The sequence below is a fragment of the Ovis canadensis genome, chromosome 18 (genome assembly GCF_042477335.2).
Source record: "Ovis canadensis isolate MfBH-ARS-UI-01 breed Bighorn chromosome 18, ARS-UI_OviCan_v2, whole genome shotgun sequence".
In the NCBI taxonomy this organism is placed as follows: Eukaryota; Metazoa; Chordata; class Mammalia; order Artiodactyla; family Bovidae; genus Ovis; species Ovis canadensis.
Genome location: NC_091262.1, coordinates 74,780,025 through 74,806,582, shown reverse-complemented (window position 1 = coordinate 74,806,582; position 26,558 = coordinate 74,780,025). Strand labels below are relative to the sequence as shown.

Genomic DNA, 26,558 nt, shown 5'->3' with positions numbered 1-26,558 from the left:
ACTGTCAAAAAGAAAGCAAGCAGGGGTGCTTGACCCCAAAACCAAACAGGCTTGCTCAGCAACAAGACCAGGCTGCAGAAGCAGGAGACGTGCCCCAGAACAATGAAACAGTGGTGCCAGGAGCCCCACATCCTACCCACTGAGCTTAGTAAGTTAGTGATCCCGAAGAGACACTCCCTGCACCCATGAAAACGGTATTTTGTAGACCTAGCTTGACCACGTAGGAACAACAACAACATACCTCCCCTGCCCAACCCGGAGGATGTTGACTAAAAAATTACAACTTGAGAATTGAGAGTTAAGTTTTATTTGGGACAAAATGAGGACCACAGCCCAGGAGGCAACATCTCAGACAGCTCTGAGAGACTGCTCCAAAGTGGCAGTGGGAGAAGGCCAATATTTAAGGATTTGGTGAAGGGGGAGTTCAGTACCATGAAGCACTCAATTTACAAAAGGTTTTTTTGTTAGTCATGAGGATCTGATATCCCTGTGAAGGGATTTGGGCTTCCCTTGTAGCTCAGTCGCTAAAGGATCTGCCTGCAGTGCAGGAGACCGGGGTTCAATCCCTGGGTTGGGAAGATACCCTGGAGAAGGAAATGGCAACCCACTCCCGTATCCTTGCCTGGAAAATCGCATGGACAGAGGAGCCTGATGGGCTGCACTCCATGGGGTCACAAAGAGTCAGACACAACTGAGTGACTAACACTGAAGGGATTTAGTGCTTCTCTAGATAGGAGGGGACTGAGATCATAAAATCTGTTCCTAAAAACATCCACCTATCTAAAGACTTGTCCCACCACAGTCCCTGACACACCAAGTGCCTCACACCACCCTGAACTCCCTCAGGGGTTGTTAAGGGTCAACAGCTATAGCAGCTTGGGGTTCAGTCTCCTTAGAGGCTGATGGGAAACGCCTTTGTTGTTCAGTCTTGACAGTGCTCTTGGTAAGTGCCGATTTGTAGCTGACAAAGAGGGACTAATGATGGAAGCATGACGTCTACTCAAGAATGAAAGTTCCATGATCGTGTTGACCATGCTCTCTTTCATCTCTAAAGATAATTTATAACCAGTGTCTCAAAACTGCAAATCTTCAGCCCTTGTAATTCTGGTCTATAACTGGCTTTTTTTTGGGGGGGCCAACTGTCAAAAAAAAAATGACAGAAAAGTTTTTCTTCCTCTTCCCACTTTTCCTTTGATTAAAAAAGTGTAGCCCTGTAGCCTCACTGTAGACATTGCTGGAGTGCAGCAGTCTCTCGCCTGCCTGCTTGTAAGCCTCAGTTCAGTTCAGTCGTGTCTGACTCTTGTGATCCCATGAATCACAGCACTCCAGGCCTCCCTGTCCATCACCAACTCCCAAAGTTTACCCAAACTCATGTCCATCAGGTTGGTGATGCCATCTAGCCATCTCATCCTCAGTCATCCCCTTCTCCTCCTGCCCCCAATCCCTCCCAGCATTAGGGTCTTTTCCAATGAGTCAACTCTTCGACTGAGGTGGCCAAAGTATTGAAGTTTCAGCTTCAGCATCAGTCCTGCCAATGAACATCCAGGACTGATCTTTAGGATGGACTGGTCGGATCCCCTTGCAGTCCAAGGGACTCTCAAGAGTCTTCTCCAACACCACAGTTCAAAAGCATCAATTCTTTGGTGCTCAGCTTTATTTATAGTCTAACTCTCATCCATACAGGACCACTGGAAAAACCATAGCCTTGACTAGAGGGATTTTTCTTGGCAAAGTAATGCCTCTGCTTTTTAATAGGCTGTCTGCTGCTGCTGCTGCTGCTGCTGCTGCTGCTGCTGCTGCTAAGTCGCTTCAGTCGTGTCTGACTGTGCGACCCCATAGACGCCAGCCCACCAGGCTCCCCCGTCCCTGGGATTCTCCAGGCAAGAACACGGGAGTGGGTCGCCATTTCCTTCTCCAGTGCATGAAAGAGAAAAGTGAAAGTGAAGTCGCTCAGTCGTGTCCTACTCTTAGCGACCCTGTGGACTGCAGCCCACCAGGCTCCTCCGTCCATGGATTTTCCAGGCAAGAGTACTGGAGTGGGGTGCCATTGCCTTCTCTGAATATGCTGTCTAGGTTGGTCATAACTTTGCTTCCAAGGAGTAAGTGTCTTTTAGTTTCTTGGTTGCAATCACCATCTGCAGTGATTTTGGAGCCCCCAGAAATAAAGTCTGACACTGTTTCCACTGTTTTCCCATCTATTTGCCATGAAGTGATGGGACTGGATGCCATGATCTTCGTTTTCTGAATGTTGAGCTTTAAGCCAACTTTTTCACTCTCCTCTCACTTTCATCAAGAGGCTCTTTAGTTCTTCTTCACTTTCTGCCATAAGGGTGGTGTCATCTGCATATCTGATTCTCCCAGGAATCTTGATTCCAGCTTCTGCTTCATCCAGCCCAGTGTTTCTCTGCATCTAAGTTAAACAGGCACAGTGACAATATACAGTCTTGACGTACTCCTTTTCCTATTAGGAACCAGTCTGTTGTTCCATGTCCAGTTCTAACTGTTGCTTCCTGACCTGCATACAGATTTCTCAAGTGGCAGGTCAGGTGGTCTGGTAGTCCCATCTCTTTCAGAATTTTCCAGTTTGTGGTGAGTCACATAGTCAAAGGCTTTGGCATAGTCAATAAAGCAGAAATAGAGGTTTTTCTCGAACTCTCTTGCTTTTTCAGTAATCCAGTGGATATTGGCCATTTGATCTCTGGTTCCTCTGCCTTTCCAGCTTGAACATCTGGAAGTTCACAGTTTATGTATTGTTGAAGCCTGGCTTGGAGAATTTTGAGCATTACTTTATTAGCGTGTACTGCTGCTGCTAAGTCACTTCAGTCATGTCCGACTCTGTGTGACCCCATAGACTACAGCCCACCAGGCTTCTCTGTCCCTGGGATTCTCCACGGATACTGGAGTGGGTTGCCATTTCCTTCTCCATTACTAGTGTGTGAGATGAGTACAGTTGTGTGGTAGATTGAGCATTCTTTGGAAAACTGACCTTTTCCAGTCCTGTGGCCACTGCTGAGTTTTCCAAAGTTGCTGGCATATTGAGTGCAGCGCTTTCACAGCATCATCTTTCAGGATTTGAAACAGCTCAACTGGAATTCCATCACCTCCACTAGTTTTATTCATAGTGATGCTTCCTAAGGCCCACTTGACTTCACATTCCAGAATGTCTGACTCTAGGTGAGTGATCACACCATCATGATTATCTGGGTCGTGAAGATCTTTTTTGTACAGTTCTTCTGTGTATTCTTGCCACCTCTTAGTATCTTCTGCTTCTGTTAGGTCCATACCATTTCTGTCCTTTATCGAGCCCATCTTTGCATGAAATGTTCCCTTGGTATCTCTAATTTTCTTGAAGAGATCTCTAGTCTTCCCCATTCTGTTGTTTTCCTCTATTTCTTTGCATTGAACGCTGAGGAAGGCTTTCTTATCTCTCTTGATAGTCTTTGGAACTCTGCATTCAGATGGGTATATCTTTCCTTTTCTCCTTTGCTTTTGGCTTCTTTTCACAGCTATTTGTAAGGCCTCCTCAGCCAGCCATTTTGCTTTTTGGCATTTCTTTTTCTTGGGGATGGTCTTGCTCCCTGTCTCCTGTACAATATCACAAACCTCCATCCATAGTTCATCAGGCATTCTATCAGATCTAGTCCCTTAAATATTCTCACTTCCACTGTATAATTGTAAGGGATTTGATTTAGGTCATACCAGAATGGTCTAGTGCTTTTCCCTACTTTCTTCAATTTAAGTCTAAATTTGGCAATAAAGAGTTCATGATCTGAGCCACAGTCAGCTCCTGGTCTTGTTTTTGCTGACTGTATAGAGCTTCTACATCTTTGGGTGCAAAGAATATAATCAGTCTGATTTCAGTGTTGACCATCTGGTGATGTCCATGTGTAGAGTCTCTCTTGTGTTGTTGGAAGACGGTGTTTGCTATGACCAGCGCGTTCTCTTGGCAGAACTCTGTTAGCCTTTGCCCTGCTTCATTCTATATTCCAAGGCTAAATTTGCCTGTTACTCCAGGTATCTCTTGACTTCCTACTTTTCTTTCCAGTCCCCTATAATGAAAAGGACATCTTTTTTGGATGTTAGTTCTAGAAGGTCTTGTAGGTCTTCATAGAACCATTCAACTTCAGCTTCTTCAGCATTACTGGTCGAGACATAGACTTGGATCACCATGATATTGAATGGTTTGCCTTGGAAGTGAACAGAGATCATTCTGTCGTTTTTGAGATTGCATCTAAGTACTGCATTTTGGACTCTCTTGTTGACTATGATGGCTACTCCATTTCTTTTAAGGGATTCTTGCCCACAGTAGTATATATAATGGTCATCTGAATTAAATTCACCCATTCCAGTCCATTTTAATTTGCTGATTCCTAAAATGTCGACGTTCATTATTGCCATCTCCTATTTGACCACTTCCAATTTACCTTGATTCATGGACCTGATATCCCAGGTTCTCTTTAGTTACTTAGTATTTTCAATTGAAATAAGGATCAAAAATAGTGCAGTGCATTTGCAGCAACATGGTTAGACCTAGAAATTGTCATAGTGAAGGAGGTCGGACAGAGAAAGAAAAATATTGTATGACATCCCTTATATGTGGAATCTAAAAAGAAATGATACACATGAACTTACAAAACAGAAAGAGATGCAAAGGCTTAGAAAATGAACTTACGATTGCCAGGGGGAGGGAATAGTTAGGGAGTTTGGGAAGATCGTGTACCAACTGTTATATTCAGAATGGATAACCAACAAGGACCTATTGTATAGCACATGGAACTTTACTCAGTATTATGTGCCAGCTTGGATGGAAGCAGGGTTTGGGGGAGAATGGATACATGTATTTGTATGGCTAAGTCCTATTGCTGTTCACCCAAAACATTGTTAATCAGCTATCGTCCAATACAAATCAAAAAGTTTAAAAAATACATATAATTTAAGAGTAAGAAAAAAAAAGCGAAGAATAATAAAAATGGGGACAAAACAGTGCAGTGACATAAAAGAAAAATTGGTAACTTGGATATCATCAAAATTAAAAGTTTTATGCATTAAAGGGCATTATCAAGAGAGTGAAAAGACAAGCCACAGAATGGGAAGAAATATTTGCCAATCACATAGCTGATAAGAGTGTTCTATCTAGAATACATAAATAACTTTTAACAATTCAGTAACAAAAAGATAAACAACCCAAATAAAAAGTGAGCAAAAGGTTCAAATATAGATTTCTCCCAAGGACATACACAAGTGGTCATCAGGCACATGAAAATATACTTAGTCACAATGTGATATTACTATATACCCACTAGTCTGGTAATTCCCCCAGTAGGTCAAACACAGAATTACCGTATGACTATATTTCTACAGCTAGGTTTCTACCGAAAATTGACTACAGGGGTTTAAACAGGAACTTGCGTTCAAATGTTCACAGCAGCTCTATTCACAACAGCCAAAAGGTGGAAACAACCCAACTGTCCATCAAGGCATGAATGATTAAACAAAATACAGTCTATGTGTAGAGTGATAGACACCACTAGAGAAAGGAATGAAATATTGATACACACTACAACATGGATGGAGCTTGGAAACATGCTAAGTGAAAGAAGCCAGACACAAAGGGCCACACATTTTATGATTCTCCAGAGTAGACAAATCCATAGACACAGATTTGTGTTTGCTAGAAGCTTGTGGCGAGGGGATGATGCAGAGTGATAATTGGTACAGGGCTTCCATTTGGGGTGATGAAAAAGCTCTGCTGCTAGATTGTTGTGATGAGTGGACAATGTCACAGATTTACTTAGTACCACTGAATTATACACTTTGACATGGTTGCAATGATAAATTTGTGCTGTGTATATTTTGCCACACAAAAACGTAGTGTAAAAAGTGTAGTGCAGTTATATTCAGATATTATTTAAAGAAATGATACATGTCATTAAGATAAACGTAGGCATGCTGCAGTCCATGGGGTCGCAAAGAGTCGAACACGACTGAGCAACTGAACTGAAATCGATTTCTCATCCAGTGTAGTTGTGGGAATTATGGGATTTTTAGAACTGGAAAGGGCCATTGGGATTGATTATTTATGCTATATGGTAAAGTTAGTTTGTTAAGAATATTCAGCCACTTTATACTTATCACAGATGTTAAAAATTATTCATCCTGTTACATGAATTTTTCTACCAAGAGGTTTATAATTGTCTCTGCCTCATAGGTTGGGTGCTGATCTTAAACTCAGAAACCACCTTGCAGAAACCAACCCTGTTTGACTTCCTGTGACTCAAAAAGCATAAACTGTTCTGATGTATTTTCATTTCTAACACCATTGGTGCAGGGGCCATAACAAGTCACATAAACTCATTAGCTCACATGTTGGAATAATATGTAGTCTGACTTTCTTCATGCTGTAAATTGAGTTACTATGAACATTATCATGCAGAATACTCAGATGAAGAGTGAAACAGTAAATCAACATTTATCCCATGAGCTATACACAGATACACCTTAACAATTTACCTCGCAAATATGGTTTTAATTAGGCTTCCCAGGAGGTGCTAGAGGTAAAGAATCTGCCTACCAATGAAGGAAACACAGGGGACACGGGTTCGATCTCTGGTTCAGGAATATCCCCTGGAGGAGGAAATGGCAACCCATTCCAGTATTCTTGCCTGGAGAATCCCATGGACAGAGGAGCATGGCGGGTCACACAGTCCATAGGGTCACACAGACACGACAAAAGCAACTCAGCACGCATGGTTTTAATGAAGTAGTGACTCATTAGCATAGGGCTTTTTATGATTTTACTTAATAAAATATTTGATTGCAGGAAGAAAGAAAAGAATTTCCCCCAAACTAGAAAAACATTTTTTTTTTTTAAGCAGTTTTTCAAATTACTATGTTAAACTCATCTCCAGCTCGGTAAAGCACATGACATGATATCTTCAAAGTTTTACTGCGTTTCAGGATTATTCTTGAAAAGATATTCTGCCTGTAATTGAAAAAAAAAAAGTGTCAGCAATTTAAAATGTATTATTTTTTAGAATTAATAGTATATTAGTTTGTACTATAAAAGTGAAAATTCATTGTACTTAAAAATGGAAGTTGGACAAGGAAATGACAACCCCACTCCAGTATTCTCTGCTGGAAATCTCATGGACAGAGGAGACTGGAGGACTGCAAGTCCATAGGGTTACATAAGAGTTGGAAGCGACTAAATAAGAAATAGTCCTCATTATTAACATAGTTTCCATTACTTTAAGTCTAGACATTTAATAATAAAACAAACCAATACTTAATAAAAATGGAAGTAGATAAACTTTTTACTTTAAAGTGAGTAATAAAAGTCTTATAAACTATGATGAAACTTATTATAAACTATGATGAAGGTAGTAGAGGCTATTTCCAAAATAACCAGACACACAGTTGTTTTGTCTCAATTGGTTTTTCATTTAGATTTGGGCATATTTTATTTTCAAATTGATATTAAAAAAAAACAAAAGGCGACACTTAAATCTCTTACCAGAAAATCAACAGGATCATCAGGTCTGACCTTACAACACTCATTCAGACCCTGCATAAGTGTCGGCATAACGTAGGTCATTAAATAGTTTCTCAAGGGAATAGACTGGGCCTCCAGTAATTCTCTTTCTTCTCTTTTCACTTCCTCTAGTCGTTTATTCTACAAATAGAACATTATGGGTAGGGTAAATAGACAGAAAAAGAAGAGCAGTTTCATACAACTCACCCCGGAGTCCACGAGAAGTAGCAGTGTTCATTACGTTATGATAAAGATGGTATTTCCAATTGGCAGAGAAAAGATGTAAATGGTGTTTTACCAAGTGCATAGTCACTTCGAAAATAATAAACTGGATACCTATCTCACTTCTTACACTGAAATAATTTCTAGCTGCCCAGGTCAAGCAAAGTGAGGGAAAGGAAGGAAGGCAGGATCATAGAATTGTAGAAGTCTGAAAGACTAGAGATTTCTTCAAGAAAATTAGAGATATCAAGGGAATAATTCATGCAAAGATGGGCTCGATAAAGGACAGAAATGGTATGGATCTAACAGAAGCAGAAGATATTAAAAAGAGATGGCAAGAATACACAGAAAAACTGTACAAAAAGGCTCTTCACGACCCGGATAATCATGATGGTGTGATCTAGAACCAGACATCTTGGAATGTGAAGTCAAGTGGGCCTTAGAAAGCATCACTACGAACAAAGCTAGTGGAGGTGATGGAATTCCAGTAGAGCTATTTCAAATCCTGAAAGATGATGCTGTGAAAGTGCTGCACTCAATATGCCAGCAACTTTGGAAAACTCAGCAGTGGCCACAGGACTGGAAAAGGTCAGTTTTCATTCCAATCCCAAAGAAAGGCAATGCCAAAAAATGCTCAAACTACCGCACAATTGCACTGATCTCACACGTTAGTAAAGTAATGCTCAAAATTCTCCAAGCTAGGCTTCAGCAATACGTGAACCATGAACTTCCTGATGTTCAAGCTGGTTTTAGAAAAGGCAGAGGAACCAGAGATCAAATTGCCAACATCTGCTGGATCATGGAAAAAGCAAGAGAGTTCCAGAAAAACATCTATTTCTGCTTTATTGACTATGCCAAAGCCTTTGACTGTGTGGATCACAATAAACTGTGGAAAATTCTGAAAGAGATGGGAATACCAGACCACCTAACCTGCCTCTTGAGAAATCTGTATGCAGGTCAGGAAGCAACAGTTAGAACTGGACATGGAACAACAGACTGGTTCCAAATAGGAAAAGGAGTACATAAAGGCTGTATGTTGTCTCCCTGCTTATTTAACTTACATGCAGAGTACATCATGAGAAACGCTGGACTGGAAGAAACACAAGCTGGAATCAAGATTGCCGGGAGAAATATCAATAACCTCAGATATGCAGATGACACCACCCTTATGGCAGAAAGTGAAGGGGAACTAAAAAGCCTCTTAATGAAAGTGAAAGAGGAGAGTGAAAAAGTTGGCTTAAAGCTCAACATTCGAAAAATGAAGATCATGGCATCCGGTCCCATCACTCCATGGGAAATAGATGGAGAAACAGTGGAAACAGTGTCAGACTTTATTTTGGGGGGCTCCAAAATCACTGCAGATGGTGATTGCAGCCGTGAAATTGAAAGACGCTTACTCCTTGGAAAGAAAAGTTATGACCAACCTAGATAGTATATTCAAAAGCAGAGACATTACTTTACTGACTAAGGTCCATCTAGTCAAGGCTATGGTTTTTCCAGTGGTCATGTATGGATGTGAGAGTTGGACTGTGAAGAAGGCTGAGCACCAAAGAATTGATGCTTTTGAACTGTGGTGTTGGAGAAGACTCTTGAGAGTCCCTTGGACTGCAAGGAGATCCAACCAGTCCATTCTGAAGGAGATCAACCCTGGGATTTCTTTGGAAGGAATGATGCTGAAGCTGAAACTCCAGTACTTTGGCCACCTCATGCGAAGAGTTGACTCATTGGAAAAGACTCTGATGCTGGGAGGGATTGAGGGCAGGAGAAGAAGGGGACGACTGAGGATGACATGGCTGGATGGCATCACTGACTTGATGGACGTGAGTCTGAGTGAATTCTGGGAGTTGGTGATGGACAGGGAGGCCTGGCGTGCTGTGATTCATGGGGTTGAAAAGAATCGGACACGACTGAGCGACTGAACTGAACTGAACTGAATAGAAAGTCTAGAAGGTACTGGTCTGGTGGGCTTGTGTTTATGCCTTGCTCAGCATCCAGTCCCTCTCTCTCAGGACTAATAATTCCAGATTTCCTTTAAGAAATCTCCCTTTTCAGCCTAGGGGATTGGGTGGGGCTTAAGCACGTAAGTCCAGCCTACTCCTGGACACTAGTTAAACAAAAGAGCAAAAGACATTAAACAAGACAAAGATATAAAATATACATTGCTTTAGGCTTTCCTGGTGGCTTAGTGATAAAGAATCTGCCTGCCAATGCAGGAGACACTGGTTTGATCCCTACTTCCAGAAGATCCTTTGGAGAAGGGCAGGGCAACCTACTACAGTCTTCTTGCCTGGAGAATCCCATGGACAGAGGTGAAGTAAGTGCAAAGAGTACAAACCATAAGTGCAAATTCACTTTTGAATCACTGTGGCCATGCTGCACAACATGCGGGATCTTAGTTCTCCTGCCAGGGGTCAAACCCATGCCTCCTGCAATGGACGCTGGAAGTCTCAACCTCTGGGCTGCCAGGGAGGTCCCCAAAGGGGAAATGTAAATGTATAGAGAGGGATATGACATGTTATGCTGAGGGGCAGGTGTTGAACTTTAAATATGGTGCCCAGGAAAGGCCTCATTAGAAAGACTTAATTTGACAAAGACTAAATGAGATGGCTGGATGGCATCACCGACTCGACGGACGTGAGTCTGAGTGAACTCCATGAGTTGGTGATGGACAGGGAGGCCCGGCGTGCTGCTATTCATGAGGTCGCAAAGAGTCGGACACGACTGAGCAACTGAACTGAAAGGCTTCATTTAGCAAAGGCTGAAAGCGAGGATGAAGTGAATCACACAGGTGGCAGGTTGTTTAAATGGCCTTAGAAGGAGCCAGGTCACAGAGGACCCTGGGGCCCACAATAAGGAGTTTGTGCTTTCACCTAATGATGATGAACAGTCTGTGAAGAGTTTAATCAGGGAATGGCCGCGGTAGGTCTGTATTTTAGATGGACCGCCAGGCATCAGCAGGGGGGCAGATTGGAGATGGAGGGGGTGGAGCTGGGGAGACAACCAGAAGGCACCACATAAGTCTAGCACCTGGTCAGCAGAAGTGGAGCCCTGTGGGTGGGTGGATCTACGTGCGGTTTTTGGAGGCAGAATAGATAAGAAGACTCAGTGATGAGAAGGAGGGTGAAACGAGGCTGACCACCCAGGTTAGATGGGTAAATGGAGGGAAACCAAACGAAATCGCCAGATTGACAATGCAGCCAAATGGCACACTTTTGCAGCAGTATTGTTCATGCTACATCAGTGGCTCGTTGGTATTTTTTTTTTAACTTTTTTTTTGGCAGTGCTGGGCCTTTGTTACTGTGCGTGGGCTCTAGGGTCTCGGGCTCAGTGATTGTGGTGGATGGGCTGAGTTGCTCCATGGCACGCGGAATCTTCCGGGACCAGGGGTCACACTTTGTGTCCCCTGCACTGACAGGGAGATTCTTAACCACTGGCCCACCAGGGAAGTCCTAGCTGTTTTTACTGTTATTGTTTACACTAAGCAAAAGACCAAGGGCATGTTCTTTTAAATGGTACATAGGAAAGAAATTTTTTTTTAAATGATATATATGAAAAAATAACAACGACAAACAACAACAAAATCGTTTCGGTGATTTCCACAGCATTTTTCTGTTAGCAGGAAGGGAAGTGCGACAGGCCCGGATGGCTTCGCCAGCCCCTCGCCCCGCACCCCGACCCCACGCACGTGCACACACGCACCCATTCCTCCCAGCGGGCGACCTTCTCGGCCGTCTCCACTGCCTCCTTGTGCTCTCTCTCTGCCTCCTCCAGGGCCTCCCTGGCCAGCCGTTCCTCAGCAGCCTTCAGCTCCTCTTCCGCCTTTTCTTCATCCGTTAAACCATAATTGCGAGGCTCCCCGACCTCCTTGATGAGCTGTTTGATGGCAAGTCTGTTCTGAGCATCTTCAAGTCTTCCTACATCTTTAATGATTAGGAGAAAGAAAGAGACCCACACAGACTTTTTTCTAGTCTGGTCCCTGCTCGCAATCTATCCTGAGACCAGACTCAGGAAAATTCTTTATTACTGTAATCCTGTAATGGCGAATTGTGTAAATTACTATATGGGGGTTTCCTTTTCGAGTTTACCAGCACAGTTTAGAATTTCTGGCCTGACTGGCAAATATCAAACTTGTCTCTGAGAGTTACGGTGAGCAAGCCTGGGGCTCAGGTCTCTGAGCTGTGACACCTGCCTCTGATTTGAGTGGATGGATGGGGCTGTGGACCTCCTCAAAGGATTGAGTTCTCCACCCTGGGAGGCATTTAAGCAGAGACTAGGGCACTTCACTTGGGGGGATTTCCACAAAAGGAAGTCCTGCACCTGGATGGGGGCGGAGAGGGGGCTGAGTGACCTCCAGGTTTCTTTTGTTTTCTGTTTCTGAGAATCAGTGATTCTGGGATACATTTTCAATTCATTTTTTTTTAATTAACTTTTTCAGTTAGCCTGATTGAATCAGAAAAACTCCAAACTCCAGAATATGTGACTGATGTTAACAAGAAGACCAGAAGGAGAACGAGAAAAAAGAGGAGGGGGAGAAGGGGATCTGGGAGGGGAAAGGGAGAGTGGGGAAGGCTTGCTGACAACAGGAAGTTCCTCCCTGCACAACTCACTGAATAGTAAATTCTACACCAGTCTCCAGGGCTTTCTTGGAGGGTCTCTGCACAGAAGGGTGAGCAGTAGGCGCATTCAAGAGCCAAGCACCTCCAGCCCTTCCTCAGGAGTAACTGCTCACCAGCCCCCAAGCACAGCTACTGCTGCATTCCCCATGCCCCCGTGTTTGGACTGTAGAACCTTGACCTAGACTAGAAGCACTGCCAGGTTCCAACATGGGATGAGGGGAAGAATGGAGCCAAGTGCATTGGTAGGTGGGTGGAAACAAGCCCATCAAAAGCAAAACCAAACCAAAAACCACACCAAAAAAAAAAAAATCTCACTTCCTGGTTCCCTGAGCTCTGACATTTCAGTGCATTTCTCCTTGGCTCCCCTAGTAGAGTATTACACCCCTGATGTACTTGAAAGATAGAACAACACTACTGCCTCCAGGTTCTTCTGCCCTGACCTTGGGAAGGATGATTAGCTGGGGCGTGGGCACCTGACCCAACCATGACTTCCCATCTGCTCATCTAAGTATATGCAATTAGGATGGAAAAAGACACATCCAGCTACAAGCTTGGCTCCCAGTGTTAACATGGGAACTGCAGGGCTGTGGGGCAGCCTTCGTTTACCACGTGGGCCAAAGAAAGGAGAGAGAGAGACTCTGGTCCAAAGAGCAAAAGAGAAAAAAGATGCGGCATGGACATCCCTGGCAATTCAGCGGTTAAGACTCCTCACTTCCAATGCTGGGGGCTCGGGTTCCATTCCTGGTTAGGGAACTAAGATGATGCATGGTGCAGCCAAAAAAATAAATAAATAAAGGGCAGAAAGAGATGCTGAGAGAGAAGTGGGGTACAGAGGTGCAGAGCGAGGACGCAGGTGCCAGCATCCTTCCAGGGCCCCATTCAAGACCCTCCAGAGGCTGGGCTGCCTTCCTGACCTTGACGCCCTCCCCCATGCCCATCACTGGGATACATTACACCCCTTTGCTCTTCCCTTGTCTCTGTGGTTGTAAGTGTGAAGATGAGGCCAAAAGTGACGGGCGTGGAATGAGGCAGAAGACAGTGATCACTCATTCATTCCACCTCATCATTTCTGCCTTGTTTCTCCCTCATCATTCCACAAATAGTTTGGGGGGGGATTTACTGAAAAAGATGACAATCACTACTTTTATGAAGTTTGCTCACCACTCCTTCCTAGTTCTCTGGGTAAATCGTGTAAACTGCTTTCCATACTAGTAGGTGTGGACTCCTTAGCTTCTACCTATAGAACCTGGCGTGCAACATGTACAGGCCTGTCCAGACGAAGACAAAATCCAATCACTTCTGAGGGTGCAAAACAGAGCAGAATTTGCAGACTGATAAATGTATTCTCATTTCATAATACACATCATTCTCTGCCTTACTGTTGTACTAATTATAAGATTAACTACCAGCTGTTGAACTTCGCTAATGTGCCAGACACTTCCTATCTCTAATCCCCACCATTAGCAACAAGCCAAGGATTATTTTCCTATTTCACAGAAGCAGAGCCAGAAACTGGAGTCAGCTCTCCTGCTGACAGTTTCCGTCAGCTCTAAGCCTCCCAGTACTCCAGGACTGGGATGTGCCCCAGCTGGTTTGAGGGGATGGAGAGAGGCCTTGGGAGGCCCCAAAAGTCAACCTGGGCACTAAGCTGCCATCAGATTAGCGATTTTTTCAGCAAACCCAGAGGAAGCAGAAAGTGTCAAGATCCAGAAAACCAGAAAGGAAGTTCAGGGGTTCACTGAGCCAAGAGGAGGAGAAACCAGTCATGACAGGTGGGATCTGGAGGTAGCAACGATGAGGCTGCAGTGAGGTTGATGAGAGAGCATGTTCACTGCGTGCTTGCTGGCTGCTCAGCTCTGAGTTAAGTGTTTACAGGAAACAGGAAGAGCTATTTGATTTCTGAGTAGCTAAGAGTGAGTTAATGCTTAGACAGCATACCAAAAAGCAGAGACATTCTTTGCCAACAAAGATCTAGTCAAAGCTATGGTATTTCCAGTAGTCATGTATGGAGTAAGATTTGGACCATAAAGAAGACTAAGAGCTGAAGAATTGATGCCTCTGAATTGTGGTGTTGGGGAAGACTCTTGAGAGTCCCTTGCACAGCAAGGAGATCCAACCACTCAATCCTGAAGGAAATCAACCCTGAATATTCATTGGAAGGACTGATGGTAAAGCTGAAGTTCCATTACTTCAGCCACTTGATGCAAAGAGGTGACTCATTGGAAAGACCTTGATGCTGGGAAAGATTGAAGGCAGGAGGAGAAGGGGGCAGCAGAGGATAAGATGGTTAGATAGCATCACCAACTCAATGAACATGCTGCTGCTGCTGCTAAGTTGCTTCAGTCATGTCTGACTCTGTGCGACCCCATAGACGGCAGCCCAGCAAGCTCCCCCGTCTCTGGGATTCTCCAGGCAAGAACACTGGAGTGGGTTGCCATTTCCTTCTCCAATGCATGAAAGGAAAAGTGAAAGTGAAGCCACTCAGTCGTGTCTGACTCTTAGCGCTCCATGGACTGCAGCCTATCAGGCTCCTCCATCCATGGGATTTTCCAGGCGCGAGTACTGGAGTGGGTTGCCATTGCCTTCTCCTCAATAAACATGAGTTTGAGCAAACTCCGGGAGATAGTGAAGCCTGGCGTGCTGCAGTCCATGGGGTCACAAGAGTCAGACACAACTTAGGGATGAAACAGCAAACAACAGCAACAAGGGGTGAGCTGGCCAGTCTAAAAGCCAGGAGGGGCTTTGTGAGGAATACCAGTGCCTCGCAAAGCTACGGGAACAGGATGCTGCTCCCAAGGACGCTGGGGAAATGGCCCAATGCAGCTGGCAGCAAACCACCTAACTTTGAAGTACCCTTAAAAAAAATTCCAATTTGGGGATTTCCCTGATGTTCCAGTGGCTAAGACTCCTCGCTCTCAATGTAGGGGGGCCTGGGTTTGATCCCTGGTCAGGGAACTAGATCTCACATGCCACAATGAAGACCCAGTGTAGCCAAATAAATAAATATTTTTTAAAATGCCCCTTTCCCCTGGCTAGCAGCACAGAGGGCGCATTGTGCCTGGAGTTACTGTAAAAGACACGAAGCCGCAGAAGTGCATCAGAACTCCAGCAGCCTTCCTTAAAAGGTCCGGGAAGCTGAAAGTCCCTGAATGGGTGGACACGGTCAAGCTGGCCAAACATAAAGAGCTCGCTCCCTACAATGAGAAGTGGTTCTACATGAGCAGCTGCCACAGCCTGGCACCTGTACCTCCGGGCTGGCACTGGGGTTGGCTCTGAAATCCAGATCTGTCGGGATGGGGGGCATCAGAGAATGGTGTCATGCCCAGCTACTTCGGCAGAGGCTCCAAGGGTGTGGCCCGCCGGGTCCTCCAAGCCCTGGAGATACTGAAATTGGTGGAACAGGACCAGGACGGGGGCCACAAACTGACCTCATGGACATAGAGACCTGGACAGAATCACGGCACAGGTGGCAGCTGCCAACAAGAAGCTTTGCAACAAATGATACTGGTTTAATCAACTGTCTCATTCATTTAAAAAAAAAAAAGCCAATTTGGTAAAACAAATAACGCAACTTGGCGTTCAACTTCGTAATACATCCACGTTTTCGTACAACAGTAACACTCCCCACCAGCCACCCACTCCACTAAATCCTCAAGTAGACAGCTCCCCTGTCTTTTCTTGTGACGTCCTGGGCCCTAGACACACGCTTGTACTATCCTGCGCTCCCCCAGCCCTATGACAGGCGTGCCCCAGGTTGGCTGGGGGTCCAGGTACTGGGCAGTGGCGCTCCATGTTCACTTTATCCTTGAGTTTATTTCGTACCTATATGGATTGGGTGAATTTCAAGTTCATCGAAGTAGTTGAGGACAGTCTCATCTTCGGTGTTGACGTCCCGGTAGTTGCTCAGAGCCCGGAGGAACCGGTCCTGGCTGTAGTGGGTCCCTGTCACGATGCTCTCGGGGAGGTTCATCACCCGCTCCTTGAGGAACTCATCCGATGCATCCAGCGAACACACGAACTCTGGAGAGAAGGAGCTCGTGAGTTTACACAGGGACCCTGGAGCTGGCAAGCAGGTGCTGGCAGACCCGCCACTGCTCAACCCAGACGTCTGGTTACCAGCTGGGAAATCCCGTTCCCGCAGAGGGCCTGACCAATTGGCCTTCTTGCTGCCTCTGGTGGAGGACAGATACAAATCACCCGTGTTTCCAGAGATCACCCCCACCATGAAGCCCATGCGCATGTGCTCAGTCGCTCAGTCGTGTCCGACTCTTAGCGACCCCATGGACTGTAGCCCACCAGGCTCCCCTGTCCATGGGATTTCCCAGGCAAGAATGCTGAAGTTGAAGGAGGAAGCAGACAGAGCTGGACTCCATCTTAGGCCAGGCTGCGAACATCAGGCTACACAAATGGCCACCCTCCCAATGCACTCTGAACTTTGTGTCTATAGAAGCGGCATACCAATGGGAAACCAGACCCCCCGGATAAAAGAGCCTCAGAACTTGGACTTGGACTCTCCATTGCCTAAAAGAATACACTAATTATCTCTGTAACAGAACAAAGTCATAAATTCCATTATGTTTATCGGAATATGACCACAGGCCTATTGATAAATGTCCACCCTTTATCTAGTCTTGTGACACATGAATCGTGGGTTAACTTTGATTGCATCTCTCTTTTACCTTGTCCAGACTAGTTTCAAGGAATTTGGGGAGGTGGGTTTGAGCAAGTACACTTAGGGTATATAAGGTTTTCACAAAAACTGGTCAGGGGTCCTTGGCTAAGAGAAGACTCTGCCTGGGGCCCGCCGGTGCAATAAACTGCACTCCACTATCTGCACTGACCTTCTGAGTGAGTTTGTTTCCCGGAGCGCATGGCTACAACAGAGTGGGTTGCCATTTCCTCCTCCAGGGGATCCTTCCCACCCAGGGATCGAAACTGCATCGCCTACGGCTCCTGCACTGGGCACATTCTTCACCTCTAAGCCATCTGGGAAGCCCAGTCAATGGGGATTTTGTGAGATCTATTGTTTTTCTTTCCCTTCCTCCTTCTTTTCTTCCTTTCTGCTTTCCTTCCTTCCCTCTTTTCAATAAAAACAGCAAAAATTGGGAATTCCCTTGAAGTCCAGTGTTTAGGACTCCACACTTTTACTGCCAAGAGACAGGTTCAATCTCTGGTCAAGGAGCTAAGATCCTACAAGCCATGTGGCATGGCCAAAAATAAAAAAGGAGAAATTGTAAATACAAATCTCTAATAACCCTGTGATATCTGTTATCAGCCTCCCAGTCAATTGTCACCTTGCCACATTTCCAGCACAATATCACCGTTTCCCAAAGAGACTCACAGCTATGAGCAAAATGCTTTGATGGCCAATTTGCCAAGTTAATATAAACAGGGACTTCCCTGGGACTTTAATTTTTCATAGATCAACCTATTTGCTCACTTCATGCTATGAAACATCTATGTTCAGTATAACACAGTCAGTGCTTATCGAATATTTGACACATGGATCATTATTAATGACAGTGAGCATTTTATCCACCCCTGAGAGCACACTTCACGTATGCAAGCCAACCACCCCTTTTATGTAACTCACACACCAAGTTAATATTTCTCCTGCCTTTACTCATCCCAGGGCCACGGCCAGGACCAAGAAGCTAGAGACCAAAGCCCACTGCAGCTACTCATACTAGTCAATCCCCTGCCTTTCCCACAGTAACCTCAAGAAAGGCTGCGTCCTAGACTTTCCCCGGCCTCCTGACCAGCCCTGGTGCTTCCCCCATTGGCCCTGGATGGTTGCCACAACTCCCTTCTCTGGGGAAATTTGAGCAATAAATTCTTTCAATGGCATTAGCCTCTCACGTCTCAGTCATTTCCATAAATTAAAATCCCACAGTTCAAATGAGACAATGATCTGATTTTTTTCAGGAAGAGAGAAACTAATGACAATTTCTTTTAAAAAGGGGGAAGGGGGGCTAATTGAAAAGAACAGACTAGACATTCCAAAGAGATTTCATCATAGACGTGTTTGGACCATACCCAGCAGAGAGCAGCCCCGTGGATCAGGACTAAGAACCGCGTGTCTTTTTACCTCTTGTGTTTCCATTTTCTTATCTTAGCGAGGGGTTTCATGCGCTCTGGTTTTTGGAGGTAGTGGGATGAGAAGATATGAGTCTGAATTCAAGTCCTCACATTTGATCAGTCTCTGGACTTCAGACTCTGGATCCAGTAAACAAGGGAGTAATTCCTGCCTCCCAAGCTCATGGAGCAGCTCAACAAGCTCCCATCGTGAGTCGTGCCTGTTACGTGGCAGATGGTGGGTTGAGCTGAATTTTATCCAGCTGCCTCAGGGAGAACAGGAGGATTTACCATGGGGTTTACAATGTATGCCTATCACCCAGAAGTGCTAAAGTCTCATAAACTGGACAGATGCGCTTATTTAGACCAGTTGACTTTACTTTTTAACCTTTTTGGAGGCAAGTACATAAATTAATGGGAAACCTAAGAGAACCCATTCCTCTGGCATTTCGTGTTCCTGCCTCAGGCAAACAGTATATATCCATCCTTGAGGATGACTGCTCTCTGATGTCTCTGCTTCCAGAAGCTTCATCACAAGCTGTGCCTGGGCCAGGAGGAGGAAAGGATTACAGCTGTGAATTGTCTCTCTCGGGGACTTTGACACAGTGAGCAGCCTCTTCCAAGTTATATCCCTGGGCTAGAAAAATGGCTAAGAAAATAGCTATTCTTGTATTTATCATATGACCGGAACTTTATTAAACCTCATGCAAACTGATTAAAAAAAAAAAAAAGAAACTTTTACAGTTCATGGCAGAGTCAGAAGAAATGCCTGCTAGGTACTCAGCAAATCCTTTTTCATGGAACACATTGTTGATACTTCTCTTTAAAGGTATGTTGTGAGACCTCTGGGTAAATATCTAATAGGATAAACTCGCGGTGGTGTGAGGGACCCGAGCAGCTTCTTCCTGCCCAGTCTCGATTCTGGATTCTGGATGTCTTCCAGAAAAGACAATGGCATGGCCAGGACCTAAAGCAGGGCAGGAAGGAAGGGCAGTGACCTAGTCTCTGGTGGTCTCGCCAACTGACAACTCTCCCTAGGACACTGTAGAGCACATGGAATAGGGGCAATATTTTGTTATAACTACAAATGGAGCATAGTTTTTAAAAATTGTTAAATCAAAAAAAAAAAAAAGGAAAAAAATGTTTTAAAAAGGGAATCAGGGCTTCCCTGGTGGTCTGGTAGTTAAGACTTCACCTTCCACTACAGGGGGTGAGGGTTTAATCCCTGGTTGGGAGCTAAGATCCCATATGCCTCATGGCTGAAAAACCAAAATGTAGAAGCAATGTTGTAACACATTCAATAAAGACTTTAAAAAAAATTGTGAATCACTATGCAGACATGGCTCAGAGGTTAAAACGTCTGCCTGCAGTGCAGGAGACCTGGGTTCGATCCCTGGGTCGGGAAGATGCCCTGGAGAAGGAAATGGCAACCCACTCCAGTACTCTTGCCTGGAGAATCCCATGGACGGAGGAGCCTGGTGGGCTACAGTCCATGGAGTCACAAAGAGTCGGACACGACTGAGCGACTTCACTTTCACTTTTCACTTTCATGCATTGGAGAAGGAGATGGAAGCCACTCCAGTGTTCTTGCCTGGAGAATCCCAGGGACGGGGGAGCCTGGTGGGCTGCCGTCTATGGGGTCGCACAGAGTTGGACATGAATGAAGCGACTTAGCAGCAGCAGCAGCATACTGTATTATGCCATATACCTGAAATTTATATAATGTTGTAAATCAACTATATCTCAAGTTTTTAAAAAGTACAGAAAAAACAAAAAAGAAAAGAAGTCAGGGCACCAACAGATTGGCTAACTTTTCTGCTCTGTCACAGGAGGGAATAGCAGATATGAATATTCTCAAAGGGACTCTGTCCATGACCCCCGGAGCATTCTTTAGGTTGGAAGTTTGATATTAAGGGTATTGCTTTAATTTTTTCCTGATACAGACAAACCTACTTTATCAACATAAAAAATGTTGTTTCGGTACAAAAGAGATATCAAATGACATTCCTTTAAATATGACCTTGTAGTAGTTTAAACTTACCAGGTATGATTAATTTATCATAGGGAAACATTTTGCCTCTGACTTCTTCCTCCTCCTCCTCATCTTCTTCTAGTAAAACAAAATACACATCATTGAGTTCATTACATATTATTATGAAGGACAGCTCAAAAATTTAAATATTTTAACTGAGTCATTCGTGAAAACTAGCTATAATGAGGAAAGCTTGTATTTTAAATATAGTCCCTCTGATTTTTTTTGTTTAATTGTGACTGTTATTACTCTGAACAATAAAGTTGCATCTTATCTGAATGTAAACATTCAAAATAAAAGGAACACCCAAACTTACGGCTGAACAGATCTTTGGCCTGATCATAGGTCTTTGGGAATCCATCCAAAATGTAACCTTGATTCCTGCAAGGCATGGATTTTAGCTTTTCTTTCATAAATCTGATAATATATTGATCTTCCAGGCGACCTGATTAAAAAAGAAAATTACTGTGCAGTCATATTCTACATATACAGGTTACATTCTTAAGTGACCTCAAAAATTCTTGTGTAGTCAAAATCACTATTGAAAAGACTCTTATCTTTGCATCACAGTGAAAAATATGTGGTTTGGTATTTAAACCATGACACATGACTTCTAATGCCCTGTAAAGTAGGAAAAACTAATGAACTCGTCTGCAAGTAAGAAGGGAAGCAAATTCTGGTGTCTGCACTTCCAGGTGGGGTGTTTTGTTTTTTTTTTTAACCGTGGTTACAACTTTTGGATGAAGTTGAAAGAGCAGTAAGTGGACAAATCCAGAGTCTTCAGGGTTTACTCAATTCTGTTTTGATATTATACTTCTATGCTTTAATACACAATAAAAAAAATGCTTCCATTGTGAGAATTCAGTGGGATAGTATTCTTGCATGCTGCTGCCACATGATTTATTAATAGCACATGCCCAATAAATATTTGCTGCTTTTGAATAAAAATCAAGCTTGATCCTGACCCTTAAAGGCACCAGTCCCCTGCTCCCTGTCTCTTCCAGTCGGCATTTCAGACCTTTACCCCACTGGACAGTTTCCTCTCCAGCTTGAATGTGGGGTTCCTGCAGTTGCTTGGGGAGGCTAAGGAGGGAGGAGTTTGTCCTAAAACTGTCACAGTGTTTCCAAGACAATATGATGTAACTTCTCTAAAATATTCATCTATCCTTCCATTGTTAACTGTTGAACAGCTATCACTTCTAAGAAACAACCCTGCCTTTTTATATGGCTTAATATATACATTATGGTAATGGAAGTTTTGGAGAAGGAAATGGCAACCCACTCCAGTATTCTTGCCTGGAAAATCCCATGGATGGAGGAGCCTGATGGGCTAGAGCCCATGGGGTCGCAAGAGTCGGACAAGACCGAGCGACTCGACAATAATGCAAGTTTGGTGAGTTTAGAAACTGATCTCTGAAACTTCCCAGGGTAGCACTATACTTTCAGCTTATCAGTGGATGTATAATATAAAATAATTTGAAGCCTTTTTTATTATTCAACGACAACGAGAGGATCTATTGAAAACACCTCTCCTTTCTTCCACCTTTCATTGTCACACAAATCATTAGGCAGTAACTGACTCAGAAAATAATCGCATCTTTCAGAAACTTAAATATTATGGCAGAAACAAAAAGATAAAGATGTTATTTAACATAATGAAATTCCTCAAAGTGATTTGACATTCCTTTTCAGTAAGGTTCACAGTGCTGTCAAGAAATAAAGCCACATTTTAAAAATGTCAAGGATCCACTGATATCCAAAGATGAGTTTTATTTAAACAGTATTTCCAATTCTCAAAAGCTTCCCTGATAAGGAAAGGCACACACTCAGAAATCGAGCTTCAGCCTCCTCCGTGGCATCCCTTGGTTTATTGCAGGCAGTGAGCTTGGCCATTTGTTCTGTTTGTTTCAGAACTAAACGCTCAATACGCCAGAAAGGGGCTTGAGCAGCAGTTTATCTTACTTTTATTTTTGGCTGCACTGGGTCTTCGTTGCTGCACGCGGGCTTTTTCTAGTTGCGGCGAAAGGGGGCTTCTCACTGCGGCGGCTTCTCATGTTGCGGAGCACGTGCTCCAGGCATGTGGGCCTCAGTAGTTGGGGCACACGCGCTCAGTAGTTGTGGTGCTCAGGCTTAGTTGCGTCAAAGCATGTGGCATTTTCCTGGACCGGGGATCGAACCTGCGCACTCTGCACTGGCAGGCGGATTCTTATCCACTGTGCCACCAGGGAAGCCCTGAGCAAGCAGTTTATGATAACCATGGAATGTGAGTACACAAAGGGCCAAACCTAAGTGCCTTTCTCTAGAGAACTGTGACCTCCTGGAGATACAGCCATGACCTTGGCTGGCCCAGAACATTTTGGAAGGTGATAGTTACTTCTGCTTTAAAATAAATGAGCACAGCCCTGCTGGACTGGCCTTAAAACACCACACTGCTACGTTGTTTTCTTTTTTTGTTAAATTTGAAGTCTGCCTTTCAAATAACAGTAATATTTAAAATGCTAATGTTAACCCATAATTATAATTGCTAAAAGACAGTTTAAACATAGATAGCTGGGAAGCTTCCCTGGTGGTCCACTGGTTAAGAAAGACCAATTCCATTGCAGGGGTCGCCAGTTAGTTCCCTAGTCGGGGAACTAAAATCCTGCATGCCAAGCAGCGCAGCCAAAATACAGGAGAAAGAAAAAAAAGTTCAACCAAGGTCTTTAAAATAATCCATGCATAATAGGGTTCGATCCGTGGGTCGGGAAGATCCCCTGGAGGAGGGCATGGCCATCCACTAAAGTATTCTTGCCTGGAGAAGGCTATGGACAGAGGAGCCTAGTGGGTCACAAAGATTCGTCTTAGCATGCATGCACCGTAGAGACACTACAAAGTTAATATATTTACGTATTTTTCTCACCCCATCCCCAACTTTTTAATTTCAAACTCACCGAAATGTTAGTTAAAAGGGTAGTCCACTGATCACCTGGAATCCCACCAACCAGATTCAACAAATCCACAATGCAAAAAGGATCTAGAACTAGTGAATTCTGTGGTTTAAACAAGTGCTTATTTTGGCTGCACAGTCAGGGACCAACAGGAGTGGAATCATGAATCGATAAGAATTCAGAGGTGCCTCCCTGCGGGACTGTGAGTTCCGTCTTGCTAGAGTTCTTAGACTCACACGATGACACGTTGGGTCAGGTGAGGACTTCTGCCTCTTCATGCTATGAAATTTCCACAGAGGTTTGCACTGTGGGTTCACAGGTCTTCTTTTGTTTAAACATAACCTGGGTCTGTGTTCAAGTTTCAGGTAAATGTGAATAGGAAGGAGTTTTGGACAAACTTGAAGAAAAAAGCACTTTCCTGGGGTTAAGGGGAACTGAAGGCACTATTGCCATCTTGTCGAAACTGAGCGGGTGGGTGGGACTGTGACAGCAAGGAGGTTTGCCTCCTTCCCTGTGCGTGCTAAGTTGCTTCAGTCCGACCCTTTGCAACCCTTTGCACGGTAGCCTACCAGGCTCCACTGCCCGTGAGATTCTCCAGGCAAGAATACTGGAGTGGGTTGCCATTCCCTTCTCCAGGGGATCTTCCCAACCCAGGGATCGAACCCGCATCTCTTATGTCTCCAGCATTGGCAGGCAGGTTCTTTATCACTAGCACCAACTGGAGACCCTGGCTACTGATCCAGTTTGGCCTCTCCTGCATGCTGGGATAGATTGAAGGCAAAAGGAGAAGGGGGCGGCAGAGGATGAGAGGGCTTGATAGCATCACTGACTCAGTGGACATAAATGTGAGCAAATGCTGGGAGATAGCAGAGGACAGAGGAGCCTGCTGTGCTGCAGTCCATAGGGTTGCAAAGAGTCAGATGTGACTTAGCAACTGAATGGCAACAACAGCATCAGTGGGAAGAACAGAATCTCCTGCCAAGGACAGGCCCTTCTTGAACTTTGGTGATGTAATGACTGCTCTCGACCGTAATTCTTATTCTGTGTGGTCACTCCCACCCAAACATGAAAAGAGCCCAGTCAGTACTTCATGTCACCCTGTTTACACAAAGTCATTGGATAAGACTTTGGGGTCCTTGCAAAGACCAACTGTATGATCCTGTCAATAAACATTGTCCCGTGTCTGTCTGGTTCTGGCCTTGGACCCCAGGCTTACAGCGTATGTACACGTGACCATGGTCACCTGTGGATTCCTACAGTCCCCGGGCCCCACCCTTCCAAGTGGCCTTGCAGGCTTCCTCCACAGGTGTCCTCACATTGGGATGTCTTGTTTTGCTTCCTTCCTCTCCCCTAAATGGTAAGAGCCGGGACACTGCAAGACTCTGAAACCAAGATGGGGATTCCCTGCTATCACAGGCAATGCAAAGAAAGTGAAAGTGAAAGTCGCTCAGTGAAAGTCTGACTCTTTGCGACCCCATGGACTATTCAGTCCATGGAATTCTCCAGGCCAGAGTACTGGAGTGGGTAGCCAGCCATTCCCTTCTCCAGGGGATCTTCCCAACCCAGAGATCGAACCCAGGTGTCCCACTTACAGGCAGATTCTTTACCAGCTGAACCACAAGGGAAGCCCAAGAATACCAGAGTGGGTAGTCTATCCTTTCTTCAGGGAATCTTCCTGACCCAGGAATCGAACCAGGGTCTCCTGCATTGCAGGCAGATTCTTAACCAACTGGGCTATGAGGGAAACAGGCGAGGCAAGGGCAGTGTCATATCTTAAAGTGTTGACCTGTGTTTTCTGTGTACCTTCACCTCTGGGATTTTAAATTCCATTTCCTCCACACCCAGCCCACACCAGAGCAAAAATTCAGACTCAGATAACCAGCTGGTTTAAGTGAATGCTCAGTATTGTTGTTCAGTCGCTAAGTTGTCTCCAACTCTTTGGGACCCCATGAATGGGGGCACACCAGTCCTTCACTGTCTCCCAGAGTTTGCTTAAACTCATGTCCATTGAGTCGGTGATGCCAGCCAACCATCTCATCCTCTGTCGTCCACTTCTCCTCCTGCCCTCAATCTTTCCCAGCATCAGGGTCTTTTCTAAGAGGTTGGCTCTGCACATCAGGTGGCCAAAGCGTTGGAGCTTCAGCTTCAGCACCAGTCTTTCCAACGAGTATTCAGGGTTATTTCCTTTACCTCTGGGAAATCTCTCTGGAATTCTAACTTCCATTTCCTTCCCACCTGGCCCACATCAAAGCAAAAACCCAGACTCAGAAAGCTAGCTGGTTTAAAGGAACCCTCAGTGTATGCAGACAAAAACATATTCTCTGCCCTGTAAACTAGACTGGAGTGGCTTAGGGGCAGGCGAGGAGGAGGTGGAGGGTTAAACCAGAGTTGGGAGGAGGGTGAGGAGTCCTGAAGATAAATAGCTAGTAAGAAGAGCATCTGGAGGACAGAAGGGGGAGTGTCAGAAGACTAGAGACAGAGGGCGGCCCAGAGCAGTGCCCCAGGGGAAGGCGGTGGGCAGTCCTCAGTGGGAGAGCTTGTTTACACCTTTGTCCTCCTTCCCTGGCTTCCCTGTGGCTCAGGTGGTAAAGAATCTGCCTGCACTGCAGGAGATCCAAGTTCGATCCCTGGGTCAGGAAGATCCCCTGGAGGGGGAAACGCCAACCACTTCGATATTCTTGCCTGGGAAATCCCATGGGCAGAGGAGCCTGGCTGGCTACAGACCATGGGGTTGCAAGAGTTGGACATGACTTACCGACTAAACAACCACCACCTCGTTCCCTAATCCCCACTTGCCCCAGCCCAACCTTGGAGGGTCAGAAACTGCCACCAGCAAGGTGGAAGGAGTGAGTAAGAGGAAAGAAACCAAAGGTGCTTGATAGGATGGGAGGGGAGGAACTCTCCACTGGATGAGAGTTCACCCTTGCTGACACTTTGGACTGGCCTATAGCCAACGCTTCTGTACCAGCTGGTATAGAATCTGCCTGCAATGCAGGAGACCCTGGTTCAATTCCTGGGTCTGGAAGATCCCCTGGAGAAAGGATAGGCTACCCACTCCAGTATTCTTGGGCTTCCCTGGCAACTCAGCTGGTAAGGAATCTGCCTGCAATGCAGGAAACCCTGATTCGATCCCTGAGTTGGGAAGATCCCCTGGA

The 26,558-nt window shown here is 44.9% G+C and overlaps 1 protein-coding gene and 1 pseudogene across 2 annotated transcripts in view; one reads left to right on the top strand and one right to left on the bottom strand.

The window, feature by feature from the left end:
* Positions 1 to 6,739: 6,739 nt before the first annotated feature.
* AK7 (adenylate kinase 7) overlaps positions 6,740 to 26,558 on the bottom strand; it is a 69,582-nt gene continuing 49,763 nt past the window's right edge. The window contains exons 13-18 of one of the 2 annotated variants that reach the window (XM_069559402.1): positions 20,793 to 20,921; positions 20,486 to 20,554; positions 16,192 to 16,389; positions 11,453 to 11,673; positions 7,514 to 7,672; positions 6,740 to 6,982 (exon numbers count right to left, since the gene is read on the bottom strand). In XM_069559402.1, coding sequence (XP_069415503.1) covers positions 6,944 to 6,982; positions 7,514 to 7,672; positions 11,453 to 11,673; positions 16,192 to 16,389; positions 20,486 to 20,554; positions 20,793 to 20,921 — 815 coding nt within the window. In that variant the 3' untranslated portion in view covers positions 6,740 to 6,943. The remainder of the gene's footprint in view (positions 6,983 to 7,513; positions 7,673 to 11,452; positions 11,674 to 16,191; positions 16,390 to 20,485; positions 20,555 to 20,792; positions 20,922 to 26,558) is intronic. The other variant, XR_011250282.1, reaches the window with a different exon arrangement.
* LOC138423732 (small ribosomal subunit protein eS19 pseudogene) lies at positions 15,051 to 15,950 on the top strand (annotated as a pseudogene).